General features: G+C 45.9%; 1 protein-coding gene across 3 annotated transcripts in view; it reads right to left on the bottom strand.

Annotated features, from left to right (window-relative positions):
- Positions 1 to 1,641: 1,641 nt before the first annotated feature.
- Mcm10 (minichromosome maintenance 10 replication initiation factor) overlaps positions 1,642 to 15,766 on the bottom strand; it is a 21,208-nt gene continuing 7,083 nt past the window's right edge. For all 3 annotated transcript variants that reach the window (XM_031358346.1, XM_031358345.1, XM_031358344.1), the window contains exons 7-20: positions 15,242 to 15,407; positions 14,301 to 14,468; positions 11,444 to 11,560; positions 11,042 to 11,238; positions 9,008 to 9,108; positions 8,542 to 8,652; positions 8,353 to 8,461; positions 6,907 to 7,138; positions 5,819 to 5,963; positions 5,158 to 5,270; positions 4,383 to 4,496; positions 3,528 to 3,673; positions 2,747 to 2,789; positions 1,642 to 2,391 (exon numbers count right to left, since the gene is read on the bottom strand). In XM_031358346.1, coding sequence (XP_031214206.1) covers positions 2,308 to 2,391; positions 2,747 to 2,789; positions 3,528 to 3,673; positions 4,383 to 4,496; positions 5,158 to 5,270; positions 5,819 to 5,963; positions 6,907 to 7,138; positions 8,353 to 8,461; positions 8,542 to 8,652; positions 9,008 to 9,108; positions 11,042 to 11,238; positions 11,444 to 11,560; positions 14,301 to 14,468; positions 15,242 to 15,407 — 1,846 coding nt within the window. In that variant the 3' untranslated portion in view covers positions 1,642 to 2,307. The remainder of the gene's footprint in view (positions 2,392 to 2,746; positions 2,790 to 3,527; positions 3,674 to 4,382; positions 4,497 to 5,157; positions 5,271 to 5,818; positions 5,964 to 6,906; positions 7,139 to 8,352; positions 8,462 to 8,541; positions 8,653 to 9,007; positions 9,109 to 11,041; positions 11,239 to 11,443; positions 11,561 to 14,300; positions 14,469 to 15,241; positions 15,408 to 15,766) is intronic.

Raw genomic sequence — 15,766 nt, forward strand, 5'->3', positions numbered from 1 at the left:
GGAGGTTCCTTGGAACGAATTACAGCTGGTTGCTAGGTAACATGTGGGTGCTGGGAAGTGCACCCAGCTCTCCTGGAAGAGCATGGAGTGTTCCTAATGGCTGGGCCACTGCCCTGCTTCTCATGCGTCTGATCCTAATAAATAAATGCCTTCAGACATTATTTAACCAATCCCTGTTTACTTTGCTAAACCCAGCCACCCCAAGGCTTCTGGTGTTCTGTTGGGGGACAATTTACCAGACGTTCAGAAGTTCCCTAGTTTCTATTCTGCAAGATTATTATCTAAAAAAGACCTCATTTTTCTTGCTTGGAAACAGGACTTTATTTTTCAAAAAGTTACTTTTATCTAAATAGAAAAAAAAGCATGAAAAAAAAAAAACTAAAACAAACAAAATATCCTGAAGATAAATTCAGATCAGCCAGTTTCTGCTGCTTGCTGAATACTTACGTATCCTGATGACGTGATATGGCTCTGATATTAGGTCAAGAAAAAAAGATATACAAAACACATAGTGGATTTGTATGAAACTATTTAATAGTTGGTAAAATCACTAAAAGGCAGGATTAAAAGGTTAATTCCATTAATGAATATTTTCAAGGCTCATGGGTAGTTCCCTCTACCCCTCCTCACCCCTGAGTATTCTGGGAAACCACACACACAATGCACATAAACCCAACCTTCCAATGTCCACGAGAGTGGGAAGGTGTTCCACTGTGTTTCTAATTATTTAGGAATTAAAATTAAAAAAATAGAGGGATCCACACTGAGGTCCCCAGAGCTTTGAAAGCACCTGGACATCTTACAGACATAGAGATCCAGTCATACCTTGAGCAGATGAGAACATTTCCCACATAGCAGGCAGCTGCTGTTCCTGATCTAGGATCTATGCCACTGACTTCAGGTATATCGCTCTTCAGATTAGCTTAGTTTTAAGAATCCCTAGTTCTGGGCTAGAAAGATGGCCCAATGGTTAAGAGCACTGACTGCTCTTCCGAAGGTCCTAAGTTCAAATCCCAGCAACCACATGGTGGTTTATAACCATCTGTAATGAGATCTGATGCCCTCTTCTGGTGTGTCTGAAGACAGCTATAGTGTACTTACATATAAATAAATCTTTAAAAAAAAACTTTGGTTCTTACTAATAAACACTATTTTTTCTTTGTTGAGTTAGAAACCAAAGCCAAAACCCTGTTGTAAGCACGAAGACCCCTAAAAACTGGTGGTCAGACCTTAGAGAAACAGGGACTGCAATGGTTAGCACCTCCAGCCCACAGAGCAGAAAGAAAGCTGGGTGCCATCTGGGCATGTGATTGTATCTTTGGCTCTTGAAAGCCTCAACCATCTATCTCCCACAACTGCTTTCCACAGGATTACCTTCTTGACATGTGGTCTTGGACAAAACCCATACATGTCTAGCTAGAGTTCAGATCCTGCCAACCTACTTACCCTTAGACAGTACCAGCATTCACATGGGTCAAATGCTGTTTGAAAGATAGTTTGTCCAGCTAGCCTAATCTCGATGTTTACTGCGATTAGCTATGCATGTTTCTTGGCACACATTATCAGTACACCTGTAACCCTACCCAAACTCCTTGGGATTCTGTCTGTAAAGTTGGTTTCTGAGTCATGTTTTACAACTTCTCAAGTTGTATATTTACTTTTATTAGGGGCATCGAACTTTATTTTAAATAAACCCACACTAAAGATGACAAGCGTTTAGGCATTTCTATCGAGTCGCACAGAAACATCCTTCTCTACAAAGGAGCTGAGTCACAAATTGGCTTGCTGACTTGCATTTCAGAGAAACAGCTGAAATCACAACAGAAGGAAAGAATGTGGCATCCAATGTTAGCACATCCAGAGTACACAAACGACAGTGGTATTCATCATCCAGAACCCAAGTGTTGGTATTTTACACGGACCCACACACAGCCTGGGCTTCATTTTCCACAGAGGGAGTATGGAAGTGGGGAGATAACTTGACACGTTAGCTCTTTTGTCACACAGTGCCCACACTTGAAGGAGACCCACAGGCAAAGCTCGAGTCATCTTTCAGTTCTGGGGCAAAAATCTGTGTGGCTGCTGTACGGCAGGCGTCTGTGACTCGGGGAAAGGCCCGCAGTGCCCCGGTTGCCCACGTGCACATGTTAACTATGGTGTCAGGCCAGCACACAGAGGAAAGCGAGCAGGCACCGTGGTCACCAAGCACTTCTTTCTCATGGTATCAACCAGGAAAAAGAGGCACGGAGCCGATCTCCTGCTTCCCAGAACCCCAGGAGTGAGGCCGACTGGGTGGCGTCTGAAGAGTCATTTAAGGCTGTTCAGAAACTTGGCGTGCTCTTCCCCTCTCGGCAGCAGGGTCTCTCCTCCTACCTTTGGACCAGTCTTCTCCTAGAAAAAGGGGAGTGCATGAGTAAGAGGCATTTTATCTTTATTTTACTGTATTTAATTACAAATTAGAATACAGTACCCAGCTAGATAACATCTAGAATGTTCCCAAGGCCATCTGTTACAGCTTGGCACCAGGTTGGTGCTCTTGGGAGGTAGTGGGACCTAGTAGGAATTCTTAAACCACTGAGGATGAGACCCTGAAGGAACAGTAGAACCCAGGGATCTTTTTTTTTTTCTGTGTGAGATAAACAAGCCAACCAACCAGGCAGAAACTGGAGAACTGTGAACCAAAGGAAACCTTCTCTCTTTTAAAGCTGATTACCTCAGTAATTTTTGTTACAATTACCATCCATACCTTTAGCATCCCATCCCGTTCCCACTTGTAGAGGCCACAGTTACTGAAACAGAAAAAATAGCTTCACTTAATGGTAAGATATTAACAGCCTGAAGACAATGGGGGTGAGAGTGGGGTCACAGGGAAAAAGTTGCCCCCTCATCCAAGGAGGAGCTGTTCAAAGAGGCACCCATATCATCCACCTCATCTACAGTTATGCTCAAAGCTACAGAGAGCAAGCACTGCAGTGACGTGAGAAACAGCCTTCCATTCCTCCATAACCTGGGGGCTTCAGAGATGAAACTTCAGGTGAGGACAGCCCTACAGGGCAGAGTGTGTCTCAGCGAGGGGCGCCACCTAGGCATTAACTTCTGTCTACTGGAGGACAAGGGTCTAGGTCAAGAACTGAGACTAGACAAGGCAGAGAAGTGCCATCTGCCTGCTGAAAAGGACTGGCTCCCCTATCCACGGGCTGCCCGCACTGCTTACCCTAACACACACCCTCAGCCTGCCACTGTCCACACTACTTACCCTAACACACACCCTCAGCCTGCCACTGCCCACACTGCTAACCCTAACACACACCCTCAGCCTGCCACTGCCCACACTGCTAACCCTAACACACACCCTCAGCCTGCCACTGTGCACACTCTTCAGCTGAGAGCTATCTCAAGGGTCTCAGCTAACAGTTCCAACTTGAGGGCTATCAGGAGCTACAGGAAAGCTTGGGGTGATGATCTCATGGTTCCAGGGACCATACAGAAAGTACCGCAGAGACAGGGAAGCCCTGTGATGCTCATACCGGCAGTGCTTATGTGGGAGCTTGTCCAGGGAGATAGTCCTGTTTCCACAAGGGCATTTGAAAAACCTCTTCACACCGTCATGCCAGTGGAGGTTATGCTGTTCGCTGACACAGGTCTCCAGAGGCTTGAAGTGGGTATAGGTGCACTGCAGACAAACAGACCACGCGCAGGGTGAGCAGCTTTGAAGGCGGGAAGTGGAGCTGCTGTCAGGGCCCTCCGTACTCTGCCACTGCAGGACTTGACCAGCTAATCTTTAGTGATGCTTTTCTTTTCTGAGACGGAGTTCTGTAGTCCAGGCTGGTATTCCAAACCTGGGCTCACATACAGTCTCCTATCACTACCAAATGCTGGGATTGCTGGCACAAGTCTCCACGCCAGGCTCAAGTGGAGTTCTTGACTCTCTCACACTAACTCCTATTTTCTAGTGTCTGCCCTATTGGGCTGACACAGAAGGGTTGCAAGCTCAAGGACAGCCTTGGCTACATAGTACGTTTCAGGTCAGTCAGAGCTAATAGTGAGATTTAAAATAATTTTATTCCTTTCTTTCTTTTTTTTTTTTAAATTTGGTCAAGGTCCCAGAGATAGCAAACTTTGAACTATCAATAAATACATCAGGATTTGTCAGAACTTGACAAACAGCAATAGGAACAACTTGGTCCTAGTCGCCACACAGAATCTCCCTACGAACACTTGGCTGCACAGCTCCAAGTCAAGCAGGGAATCCGAACCTTGGCTTATCTTGCCATATTTATTTTCAACTCTAAATGATATGACAAGCTATGGCCCCATACCCCACAATTCCTCAGATCCTCCCGATCTGCGCCCCCCCCAAGCGGAGCCCCAGCTTCACACACCGTCCTGCACGTCACCACGCGGCACTTTACTTCTCGGGTGGCCCTCATCTTTTCTTCCATCTGTTCTTTTTTCACCAGTGGCTCAAAATAGGATTTCTGTAGCTCGGCCTCGGCCTGAATGGCAAAACCCACAGGAGTAACTCCACCAAACCCAACACCTGCTCAGAATAATGACAGCTGTGATCTAGCTCAATCATCATTAAAGCAGAGCTGAAGAGAGGCAAAATGTTGGAACCCTACACAGAGTAAACCAACTGCAAGCCAAAGATAGGTAAACAAAAAACAAAACTCAACAACAAAAAAACTTAAAATAGGGAATAAAAGAAGATTATAAAGACATAAAGGCACTTGGTTTTTAAAAGAAGTTCAAATAAGAACCGGTGTGATTATCAGCAGTGGCAGTAAGTTGAGAGCACATGAGCAGACAGCCAGTTCAATATAGCGTTCTGACAGACTCCAGAAGGAAGGCACACATGGCCCCACAGATGACAGCCCCATTGGCTAGGTGATGGCCACTCCAAATTCTCAGGGCACAAGAACGTCCCAAGCAATTAGAGCAGGATGATAAAGCTCTGGAGTTGGGGAAGTCAGACCAAGTGAGTTCACACACACACACACACACACTCACACACACACCTTCATTTCAAACGCCCCTGCTTCTTAAAGCAAATCATGCACTACACAGGTACTTCTCCACTTGTGTAAGAGAAGTAGATCCTCGGTCCTCCTAGAGCTTTGTTTTGAAGGACAGAGGCCTGAGCCCTTGGGTGCTCACCTCCTTCAGGATGTCTGTGTGCTTGGACTTTGCTTTTAGAATCTTCTGAAATTCCTCTGACTCTAAGTAGGCAAGCTGCTCTCTCCTTTTTTTCCTGGCAGGCTCCAGCTCATCTGTAGAACAACACTAGGTATTACCGAGAAGATCGAGAGAGAACCAGTGTGTTTCAACCCTAACTCTCTCCCTGTCACCAGGCTCTTCAACCCCAGTTGTAACTGGCAAGGGTGACCTCAGCGAACAGAAAGCTGGGTATGATGGCCTACGATCCCATTACTAACAGAGGCAAGGCAGGAGGACTACCAAGTTTGAAGACCATCTTGGCTACAGAATGAGACTTTGTTTACAAATTGCTTTCAAAAATCTTGTTACTATAAAATGCATAAAGATTCAAGGATCAAACCTTTCCCACATGCTCAGATTGTACATAATTCCATTCCAAGTTCATGTGATTATACAGGAATGACTGGACGAGCCAGGCAGGGGATTGTGTGGCTGTAAACCCAGCCCTCAGGACTCTGCAGCAAGAAGACAGAGCTGGAGAGGGGCAGCCAGGACTACTTAGAGACCCACACCAACATCTGATGTTGGAGGATTAGCTGTGATTAAACGCTGTCCTCTCTAAACAGGATCTGTACCCCCTATGATGGCAAAGCCACAATACCTTCAGGAGAAACCATGTTGCTGTTCTCCACGCGCTCCTTCACTCCCAGCATGGCTTGGGCGTCCATTTGCTTCCTCACAATATTGTTTGGATCTATTTTTGTAAGAATCTGGCCTTTTGCCCTTAATTTTGCAATAGCAGCTAACTAGAAACAAACAAACAAACAAACAAACAGTTGAGATATGACAGACCACAGCCCTTGGTTCTCTAGCAGAAACTGGGCTGTGACACAGCCCAGTGGGCAAAGCCTGCCGACCTGGCAAGTACGTTGGACAAAGTATGTATGTGGAAGGGTCAGAAGCAGGCCAGGAGTGAAGTCTCTTCATCCGCACAGGCAAGGATCACCACGAATAGCCTGGGTTTGTTCTGTGTTTGACTCTGAGTTAATTTTTGGACACTGTGCGCTCCCTTTGGGACTATATAGGGTGATGGGTTAACAGCTGCTCAACGACTCTTTCCTGGACAGTGGTATAGCTTTAAATACCATCCCGTCTCAGAATGCAAAGTCAAGCAATGAAAACAGAAGCCAGCCAAAATAAATAAAACCTTACTTTTTTTTAAACAAAAGACTTGGGTGTGCATAGTATACGAGTGCTTGTATGCATGCGTATAAATTAACAACAGTGCCTTTCTTCTTTCATCATCCTCACCTTATTTAAATTTTGTTTGTCTGTCTAGTGCCTGCTTGTCTGTTTGTATGTCATGTGTGTATATGTGCCAGAGGAAGGCCAGAGGAAGGTATTAGGTCCCCTGGAACTGAAATTATATGCTACATGAGTTGCTTGATGCAGGTGCTAGGAACCTAGCCTGGGTCTTCTCCAAGACCATCCAGGAGCTCTAACCAATGACTAGGCTCTCTAGCCCCCATCTTATCTTTTGAGATAAGATCTTTCCTTGTGCCTAGAACTCACCACTTGGCCAGAATGGCTGGCTATCATGGATTCATTTGTCTGCCCTCACTTCTGCCTGTCCCCAGGGTCACATGCAGCCACCATGCCTGGCTTTTTCACTTTCGTGCTAGGGATCCAAACTCAGGTCCTACATACAGCACAGAAAGCACCCCGCTGACGGCCAGACACCCCAGTTACCTTTTTAGCTTCTGCTGCTGCACTTAGTTTTGGTCTTGGTGGTGGTGATTCATCAAAGAAGAGAACATCGTCCCCTTTTGAGATGCCTCTGCCTAGCTTGGGCATCCCTGGGGCTGCAGTTCCTTCTAAGTTGGGGAACTCAGCCCCAGTTGGAGGAGACTGGGCAGCAGCGGCCTGTCGAGAGGAAGATGGTACTGCTGGGCTCTGGACTTCACTTGAGCTTTGGAGGAATCTTAAAAGGAATATGAAGTAAATAAGTGTGGGATTGGACATGTGGCTCAGTGGTACATCATTTGTTTGTCAGGCATGCCCTAGCCCCCAGGCTCCATGCTACAACCAAAACCCAAAGTAAATAAACATAAACAGTAAATATATACCCAAGGCTCAAAAGACGTAGAACTCAAAATAGACCAGGAGACCTTGAATAAGCTAGACAGGACAATTACTTGTTGGTAAACAATTTCCTTTCTTTGGCTAATAATTCAAATTAGCAACTGAGAACACCAGCTCCACTTGCTCTTGTGTCACTGAGCATGCTGCGGGTGTTTTATCACCAGCTCCACTCGCTCTTGTGTCACTGAGCATGCTGCGGGTGTTTTATCGCTTCCTAACTGATCTGTTTTACCAACTGGCTTGGCCAGAGATGCAGTCTACAGCACACATTTAACATTATAATGCGGAGGCATGTGTGTGTGGTTAGCTGTAAGATGCTTAGGGCCTCACTGCATCTCCCTGTCACTCAGTTTATCCTCTAGGAAGGGAATACACAAGGAATGGTTAGAAACCCTTCACAAGGGAGGAGGGGCGAGAAGTCGAAATGACCCAGGGTAAAATGACTACAATTCCTTACGGGCATGTACGGAACCGTCAGAGAATTAAAAAAAAGAAAGAAAGAAAAAGAAAAAAGAAATAATGTAAGCCAAGTGGTGGTGGCACATGCCTTTAAGCCCAATACCCAGGAGGCAGAAGCAGGCAGCTCTCTGAGTTCAAAAGCCAGCCTGGTCTACAGAACAAGTTCCAAGACAGCTAAGGTTACACAGAGAACCCTATCCTGAAAAAACAAACAAAAACCTAAACCAAACAAAACCCCCAACAAACCAAACCAAGCAATCAAATAAAAACCCTTAACAAAAATGGCACTGCAATTTACTTGTTGGTGGGACCCAGCCTGTCAGGCTTGGAAGCCGTCATGTTTACCCACTGAACCACCTTGCCAGCCCCGTGCCCAACACCTTTGAAATAACAAAACCCGTGGCTTCACTTCAGAACCACAGCACCCAGAGTCCTCATTTTGCAGATAAACTATTAAGCTCCAGGTCAGTGCTCAGAAGGCCTCCCCTTCTGTCTTTCCAGGGCCACAGTAACTACCCTTCCCAGCACCAGCAGGCTCTGGGCGCAGGGGCATTAACTAGAGGCAGGAGCTGAATCTGAATCTGCTCCTCTTACCGTTTCTGTATTTCTTCTGATCTCCTCTTGCGCATTTCCAGCATCTGTTGTTTCTGCTGCTTCAAGAGGGCCGACGCTGAGATGGACTGGATGGCAGGTTTGGGGCTCCCTAAAACAAAGGCCACACACTGAGGGGTTGTAGAAAGGTCTATGCAGCACACACACCATAACAACATGCGCTGACAGTACCTGAAGACTTGGCTCTGGCTAGATGCTTCTGTAAGTTTCTGGCTCCAAATGTGGGCAGGGACATCAATTCCCTGAACTCCTCAGAACAAGACAAGCTCTTCTGGGGAATTCCTGAAACATGCAGACATTAACTTTAGAGGATTCAAAATTTTAATGGTTTGATATCATGTGAGATCACGTTTTAAACTCTATAGTCATGACTTAGTAACCTGTTAGTGAATTAGATAGAATACTAAAACAAAACAAAACAGAAAAACCCACAAACAAGAAAACAAGCCCAAAACCAAAACCAACCAAAAAAAACCCCAACAGAACTCATTCCTTTAGCCTACACCACATCGTCCACTAAGCTCAGGTGATGAACAGCTCCTGAAGAGTATGAGCAAGTCATAACTATTCTCAGTCCCAGACACTGCATCCATTGGAGACAGAGGACAGGGGGGGGGGGGGGGGGGGGAAGGATTACCAAGCTTTTGTTTTGTTTCCTGGATGATTGAGTTTGTGCCCCGAACAACCAGATTGGTCAGTGTGGTTTGAACCTTCTTCTTAGGAGCAATGGCCGCTGCCCTATAATGACAAGAGCCAAAGCAGAGCAAAAGTGACTGAGCTACAATGCCTTCCCCCCAAAAATGTGAGGATTCCCAATGCATGTTACCAATGGTCCAAGTTCCCCAAGCTCCATGCATGCTGGCTTTGCCAGGTACAGCTTAGTAGCCCAGGAGTTCTGGTTTATACACTAAGTCACTGATGGAGAGCCTACAGGTTTGCCCGAGGAGCCCCGGTGGTGTGTGGCCTTGTCATCTTACCATAAGGATGGCATCATATGGATCCTTACTATAAGGATGGAGCATATGACAGGTCAGAACATGCACACAGGAACAGCGATTGAACTAAAAGTATTGCCAGAGGGCCAGAAACATCAAAAAAACCACACCACTACTGTGACACAGAAGCCTAAGAATGTGTCTTAAAAGAATTTAATGACTGTTAAAGTTTAGCATGTACAATTACAGGTCCTATTAAAATGTTATTAGAAGCTGGGCAGAGTGGCACATACCTGTTATCCCAGTACTAGGGAGATGGAGGTAGGAGGATAAGGAATTCAAGGCCAGGCTTGAGTGTGCTTTTAGTTCAAGCTAGCCTGGGCTACATGAAATCTTGTCCCAAAATATTTACAAAAACAAAACAAAAAAAACTACAATGTTATTAAAAATATCATTAGCATGTACCCATATGGAATATGGTGAATAACCATATAAAGGATACTTCATAGCTACTAAAAATAATGACTAAAGAGCCATAACTTAATATAAAGTATAAGTTTTTTTGCCTAATTCTGTAAGATCAGAAAAATTTGTTGTTGATTCCCTGCTTTAGTTCGATGGCAGTTCCTTTGTACAAGTTCTGACCTGTCATACGCTCAGATGCCATCCTTACGGTAAGATGGCATGGCCACACACCACCTGGGTTCCTTAGACAGTCTAGAATCACAGTAGAGGGCCATGGTCACCTGTCCTGCACCACCATGCCCCATGTCAGCCACACCACGCATGTTCCCGATGTTAGAAGTTGTTTCTACAAGGTCTGCAACCTCTGTCTATAATAATAATAATGATAACAACAACAAAGCAACAAAGAATAGTAGTAGCCACTCAAGAAAGTCACCATTTTGTTTTGATACAGGAACTCATACACCCCGTGTTGGCCTGGAAGGCTGCCATGGCTGGCACGGACTGCTTCTGCTGCCTTCACCTCTTGGTTGTTCTTTCACTTAAAAAGGTTTCATTCATTAATCTTTCAAGTGTATATGCATGTGTTTGAGAGCAGGTTTGTGCACACTGACCCAGAGAGGCCAAAAAAGAGCATCAAATCTCCTGAAGCTGGAGTTACAGTGGTTGAGCCACCTGACATAGGTACTAAAAACAAACTCAGGTCCTCTGGCAAATAGTGTGCCCTCTGAACTGGTGAGCCATCTCTCCAGACTGTTTTCTCTGTTTGAGACAAGGTCTCCCTAGACAGCTTAGGCTGGTCATGGACTCATGTTCTTTCTTCTTTCTTTTTTTTTTTGTTTTTTTTGAGACAGGGTTTCTCTGTGTAACCCTAGCTGTCCTGGAACTCACTCTGTAGACCTGGCTGGCCTCGAACTCAGAAATCTGCCTGCCTCTGCCTCCTAAGTGCTGGGATTGTGCCACCACCGCCCGGCGGCCTCATGTTCTTTCTGTCTGTCTCCCCAGAGCTGGGATTGCAGGTACGAGACATCACATCTGGCTAAATGTAAAGCATGGGCTCTATGTTCAGATCACATGACTTGCTGTCTATTCATTCCCAATGTGCTCCTCTCTCCCCCTAGGAATAAAAGATGTCCCTGACCACTCCGGCTTCAGGTAAGAAGACAGAAGCTCAAGTAAGCACCCGAGGCAGTTACAGAACAGTCCACCACCAGCTTCCTCTTCAGAGAAGCAAAATCCTTTCCCAAGAGCAGCCAGGAGAAATGCCTTACATGGACGCTGCGAAGGATTCGGAAGAAACCCCGCCATAGTAGAAGCCATCTTGACACAGCCGCTCCTTCAGGCTGGTGCCTTTGCGGAACTTCTTTGGAATCCGTCCCCCGGAGAAAGTGGACTGCAGATCAGACCGCTTTGCGCTAAGCTTCTTGTACTGGGCCTGGATGTGATACTGGCAGTATTCACAGTCATGCTGCAGGGAGAAGCACCCATGAGGGCCTGGTCAGCAGCCTGGGGAGCACTGACACCCATCTCCCCTAGGCTCAAAACACTACGTGCTCGCTGAGTCCCTGTGATCCCCAGTGCTCCCCTTTGCTCATCGCCACCACAGCATCTAAAGTCTGTCCCTCATCCCTCATGATTGTTCATAGGCAAATCCTAAAGGATTTGAGACCCACCAAGTTAACTGTCTGTGTGCACGGCTCTCCATTCTTCTTCTTGGCTTTACAGGTCCCCAGGTCCATAGCTTCTCCCATAATTAAAACTTTTTGAGGATGATCAATAGATAAACACACCTGTGAGAGAGAGCTTATGTAAGAGCTAAAGGCCTTGATCCAAGAATGGGTGAAGGCATGTCTGCAGCTGGTTTTGGAAGGCATCTCTGAAGCCAGTGCTCTATAAAGCTGTGGACTAGGAAGTGTAGGAGACTCACTCAGTCTCGGCTCCCTTTTCTAGAACCAACTTTTCCTTCCTCTTGGCTGTCAGAATCCTGACTGTCCAGGCTGGCCAAGTGCTCAGCCTCAGACAATGGATGCAGCCCTGTTTTCCCAGCATTCCTTACAGCTCACAATGGTCATATGACCAAGGCATGGCAAAGTAGCCTGAAATAGGAATTGATAGGGAAGTTCGCTGGCTCACCTTTCTCCATCCTGCCACCAGTGGTGATAAGAGAGAGGAGGAGAACGGTTCAATAGCCTTAGCCGACTCAGTTCTCCTGCTCCCTGCTGCCAGTTCTCAGCAGGCCTACCCACCAAGAGTACAAGCCGAAGATGGACTGTCCTCAAGTGCCTGGGCTCTCTCCTGGATTCCACTTTAAGTCATAGGGCCCAGTGGTTGCTAGGTAATAGACTTCAAATACCCCAGCCAGCCTCTGAGCGAACTTGGCCACAGGTATGCCTCCACCTCCACTGGACAGTCCCCCGAGCCTATAGGGATAAGCCCCCAGAGCAGCTGATCTGTAACAGAGTTGTTTTGCCTAACTGCGTTAACACCCTGGCAGCTGAGTTTGTGCAAGACCTACCACCAGATCTAGGAATTTTAGCAGAAAATATCAAGCTGTTCAGAGCTTCCCAACCCAGGATCAATAACCAATGAAGTAGATTCCCCACCCACCTCCCCAGCGCAGGGAGATGCAGTATTCTGCTTCATAGAGATTCGATATCGTCTCTATGGGACCAGGAGGGAAAGGCAGAAACTGTCTGTGGTGCTCTGACTGAAGACCATGCTCATGTACAGTGTACTCATGAGCACAGGCTCATGGATCTGAATATTTGGTACCCTGTTGGCTGGAAATGTTTTGAGAAGAATCAGGAGGTGTAACCTTGCTGGAAGGTGTATCACTGGCTTCGAGGCTTCAGAAGTCCATAACTGGGCCCAGTCTCTCTGCCTCAAATTTATGGGTCAGGATGTAAGCTCTTAGCTACCACTATAGTGCCATGCCTGCCTGCCTGCCGCTGTGTTCCCCACCATCACGATCATGGACTCGCCTTCTGCAACTGTAAGGCTTTCTTTTATAAGTTGCTGTGGTCATGGCGTCTCCTCACAGGGATTAAAAAAAGTACCTAAGACACTCACAGAGCTAAGGCATCACTAAGCTGCCTGTTTCTAGTCTTTTGTTTTTGTGAGGAGAGGTCAGGGTCTTGCTGTATAATAGAGAATAGCCCAAATTCACCACATAGTGCAGACTGGCCAAAACTTGTGACTTTCTCTATACCCACCCTAATACTAGACTGGACTTAGAAGAAAATTGGGCTGGCAAGGTGGCTCGGTGGGTAAAGGTATTTGCTAACAGCCCTGATGACTGAGTTCAACTCTAGGAACCCATATGGTGGAAGCTGTGCCCGGATCTCCACATATATGCTGACACCCATGCACCCCACCTCCAACTCACAGTAAACTAATAAAGGCAGAAAGTTAAAAAAGAAAACAGGAAGAAAGAAAAGGGAAAACAGTTGGGAACTGTAACATACCTATAATCCTAGAATTTGGAAGGCAGAGAGAAGAGGCCTGCTGCTAGTTCAAGGCCAGAAGGGGCTACCAGCATGGGCTACACACACACACACACACACACACACACACACACACACACACACACACAGAGTTATTTTGGTTTTATGAGACAAGATCTGACCTTGGAGCCCAGACTGGCCTTGAAGTAATGGCAAAGCCTTAGCCTTTGTATCTCTGGGATTACAGGTGTGAACTACCACACCCATCTAAATCCCACTGTTTATTTAAAAGAAACTGTATTGAAGGGTTTTTTTTGTTGTGTTACAAATGATCAAATATACTCCCAACCAACAAATGAAGACTTTTGCCATTCTCTACTGTCCCTTGCTGGGACAGAGCAGAAAAAGTATCCATTGCAATTTACACAGGTTAGCAACTTACTAGGAGGCAATGTAACACAAAACTCTAATGCAGATTGGGAGGATGACGATTCATGGCTCTCAGCCACCCATAATGAGATCTGACGCCCTCTTCTGGGGTGTCTGAAGACAGCTACAGTGTACTCACATATAATAATAAATAAATCTTTGGGCCAGAGCAAGCAGGGCTAGAGTGAGCAGAGGTCCTGAGTTCAATTTCCAGCAACCACATGATGGCTCACAACCATCTGTACAGCTGCAGTATACACATATACATAAAATAGATAAATAAATCTTAAAAAACAAAAAAAAAACAACAACCCACAATCCCTAGACCCACATAAAGGTAGGGAAGTGACTCCATAAAGCTGTTCTTAAATGTCCACACATGAGCCGTGTCAATGTGTGTGTATTCACTATCTCTCTTTGATACTAAATAGAAGTGATAATAAGAGTTCAGTATACTCTGGGAACTGTGATGCTAACTCAAAACCATTTAGAAGTAGATTCATAGAGTATTGGTAGGCAATGAGCCAGCAATTCTCTCTCCTGAATAATGGGGAGAGAATCAGGTACAGCCCAGAGGAAGATTGACACACAGATGTTTCTGATAAAAAAGTAACTGTAGGAACCACCAGCCAAGCAGTCCAAGCTGCTGAAGTCTCACCTCTGCCGAGCCATCTTTGGGCTTCATGGGATTTGCATTGAGCAACCCTATGACGGTCCCTTGCTCTGTCTTCCAGAGATCTTTGTGAACGTCTCCAAACAAGAACAAGGACACACACTGAGTCAGGTCTCGAAGGTCGTTCAGTTTCCAGATGCTAAACGTTTTCCCCTGGAGTGAATAGAGTACCTTTCAGTCACGTTTGAAGCCTGGCTTACCATGCCTCCATGTGGAAAAATATCTGAACAAAATTCACCTTAAATAAATGGTTGTCAGTGTGCTTTCAGGTTATAAATGAATTCTTCTTTGGGCTTTAGCGTATATATATACTACCTGCCTCATTTGAGATGAAACAGAACCAAGGCAGACCACAAGCAAATTTAGTAAAGAGTACAACTTAGCAGGCAGCCTTGCTGCCATGCAGTGTCACACGTACATGATGGTGTGCAACAACTTCCCACTACCACCCCAGTATGAGACAAGAAGCAGCTGCAGCACTGTCACTTATACTGATCATAGGGCTACATACCAGGTGACTAATTATCACTGGCGCTGCTATTAGGAGCTATCTTAGTACACATCTCACTGACTTGGCCAGCAATCCCAGCACCTTTATGCTCACAGGGATCTCTGGGATTTGTGGACTCAGCCTGATTACTTGGCCTTTTCCACAGGTGAGATGACAGAATTGCAGGGACCAACACAGGTGTCCCCTAACCGGTGAGAACTGGAATGCAGTTAGAATGACTAAACAATACGCAGCCCCATCGTGCAGCCTGTCTCTCACCAGAGCATTCTTTGCAGACAGTACCCTTGAATGCCAATCCCAGGACGAGTGCCTACTAGCAGTTATTTTAAAAGAAGGGCTACCAGGTGCCGGGTGAAGACCCGGGGACCCCTTCAGCCTGGCCAGGCGCAGCTCAGGAATCAGTAAAGCAGCTTACACTGTTAGCACTCTGTGGAGTGACCTTCCTGAGTATAACCCCAAATGTCACCCAGTCCATTTCTTCCAGGTTCTCAGTTGCCATCTTCTCCTTGATCTGAGACAGTCTGATCAGTTTCCGGCCTGTCATCTTCCTGTTCATTTCTGTGGAGGAGACTCGAGGTCGCCTGGGTCAAGAAGCCGGAATTCCTAGGTCATTATTCTGCTAACAGACCATGTGGATCCTTACCAGGTGGTCAGGGAAACATTACAGGGAGCAACCTTCCCAGTGTCTCCGGGTACTCCTATGTAGTATGGACAGCATATATTTATTTTTATTTAGTTAGTTTTGGTTTCTTGGGACAGGATCTCACTATGTAGCCCAGACTGGCCTAGAAATCATAATTTTCCTGCCTCATTAAGCATTTTTTCCCCTTAAAGTAGATTAAAAATAACTTTAAAGTGAGGATTACTTTCCCCTTGACATAGATTTACCTATAATCTTATTATAATTATAGGAAGGTAATGCTATTCTGGTTAAACTGTA

The sequence above is a fragment of the Mastomys coucha genome, unplaced genomic scaffold (genome assembly GCF_008632895.1).
Source record: "Mastomys coucha isolate ucsf_1 unplaced genomic scaffold, UCSF_Mcou_1 pScaffold7, whole genome shotgun sequence".
In the NCBI taxonomy this organism is placed as follows: domain Eukaryota; kingdom Metazoa; phylum Chordata; class Mammalia; order Rodentia; family Muridae; genus Mastomys; species Mastomys coucha.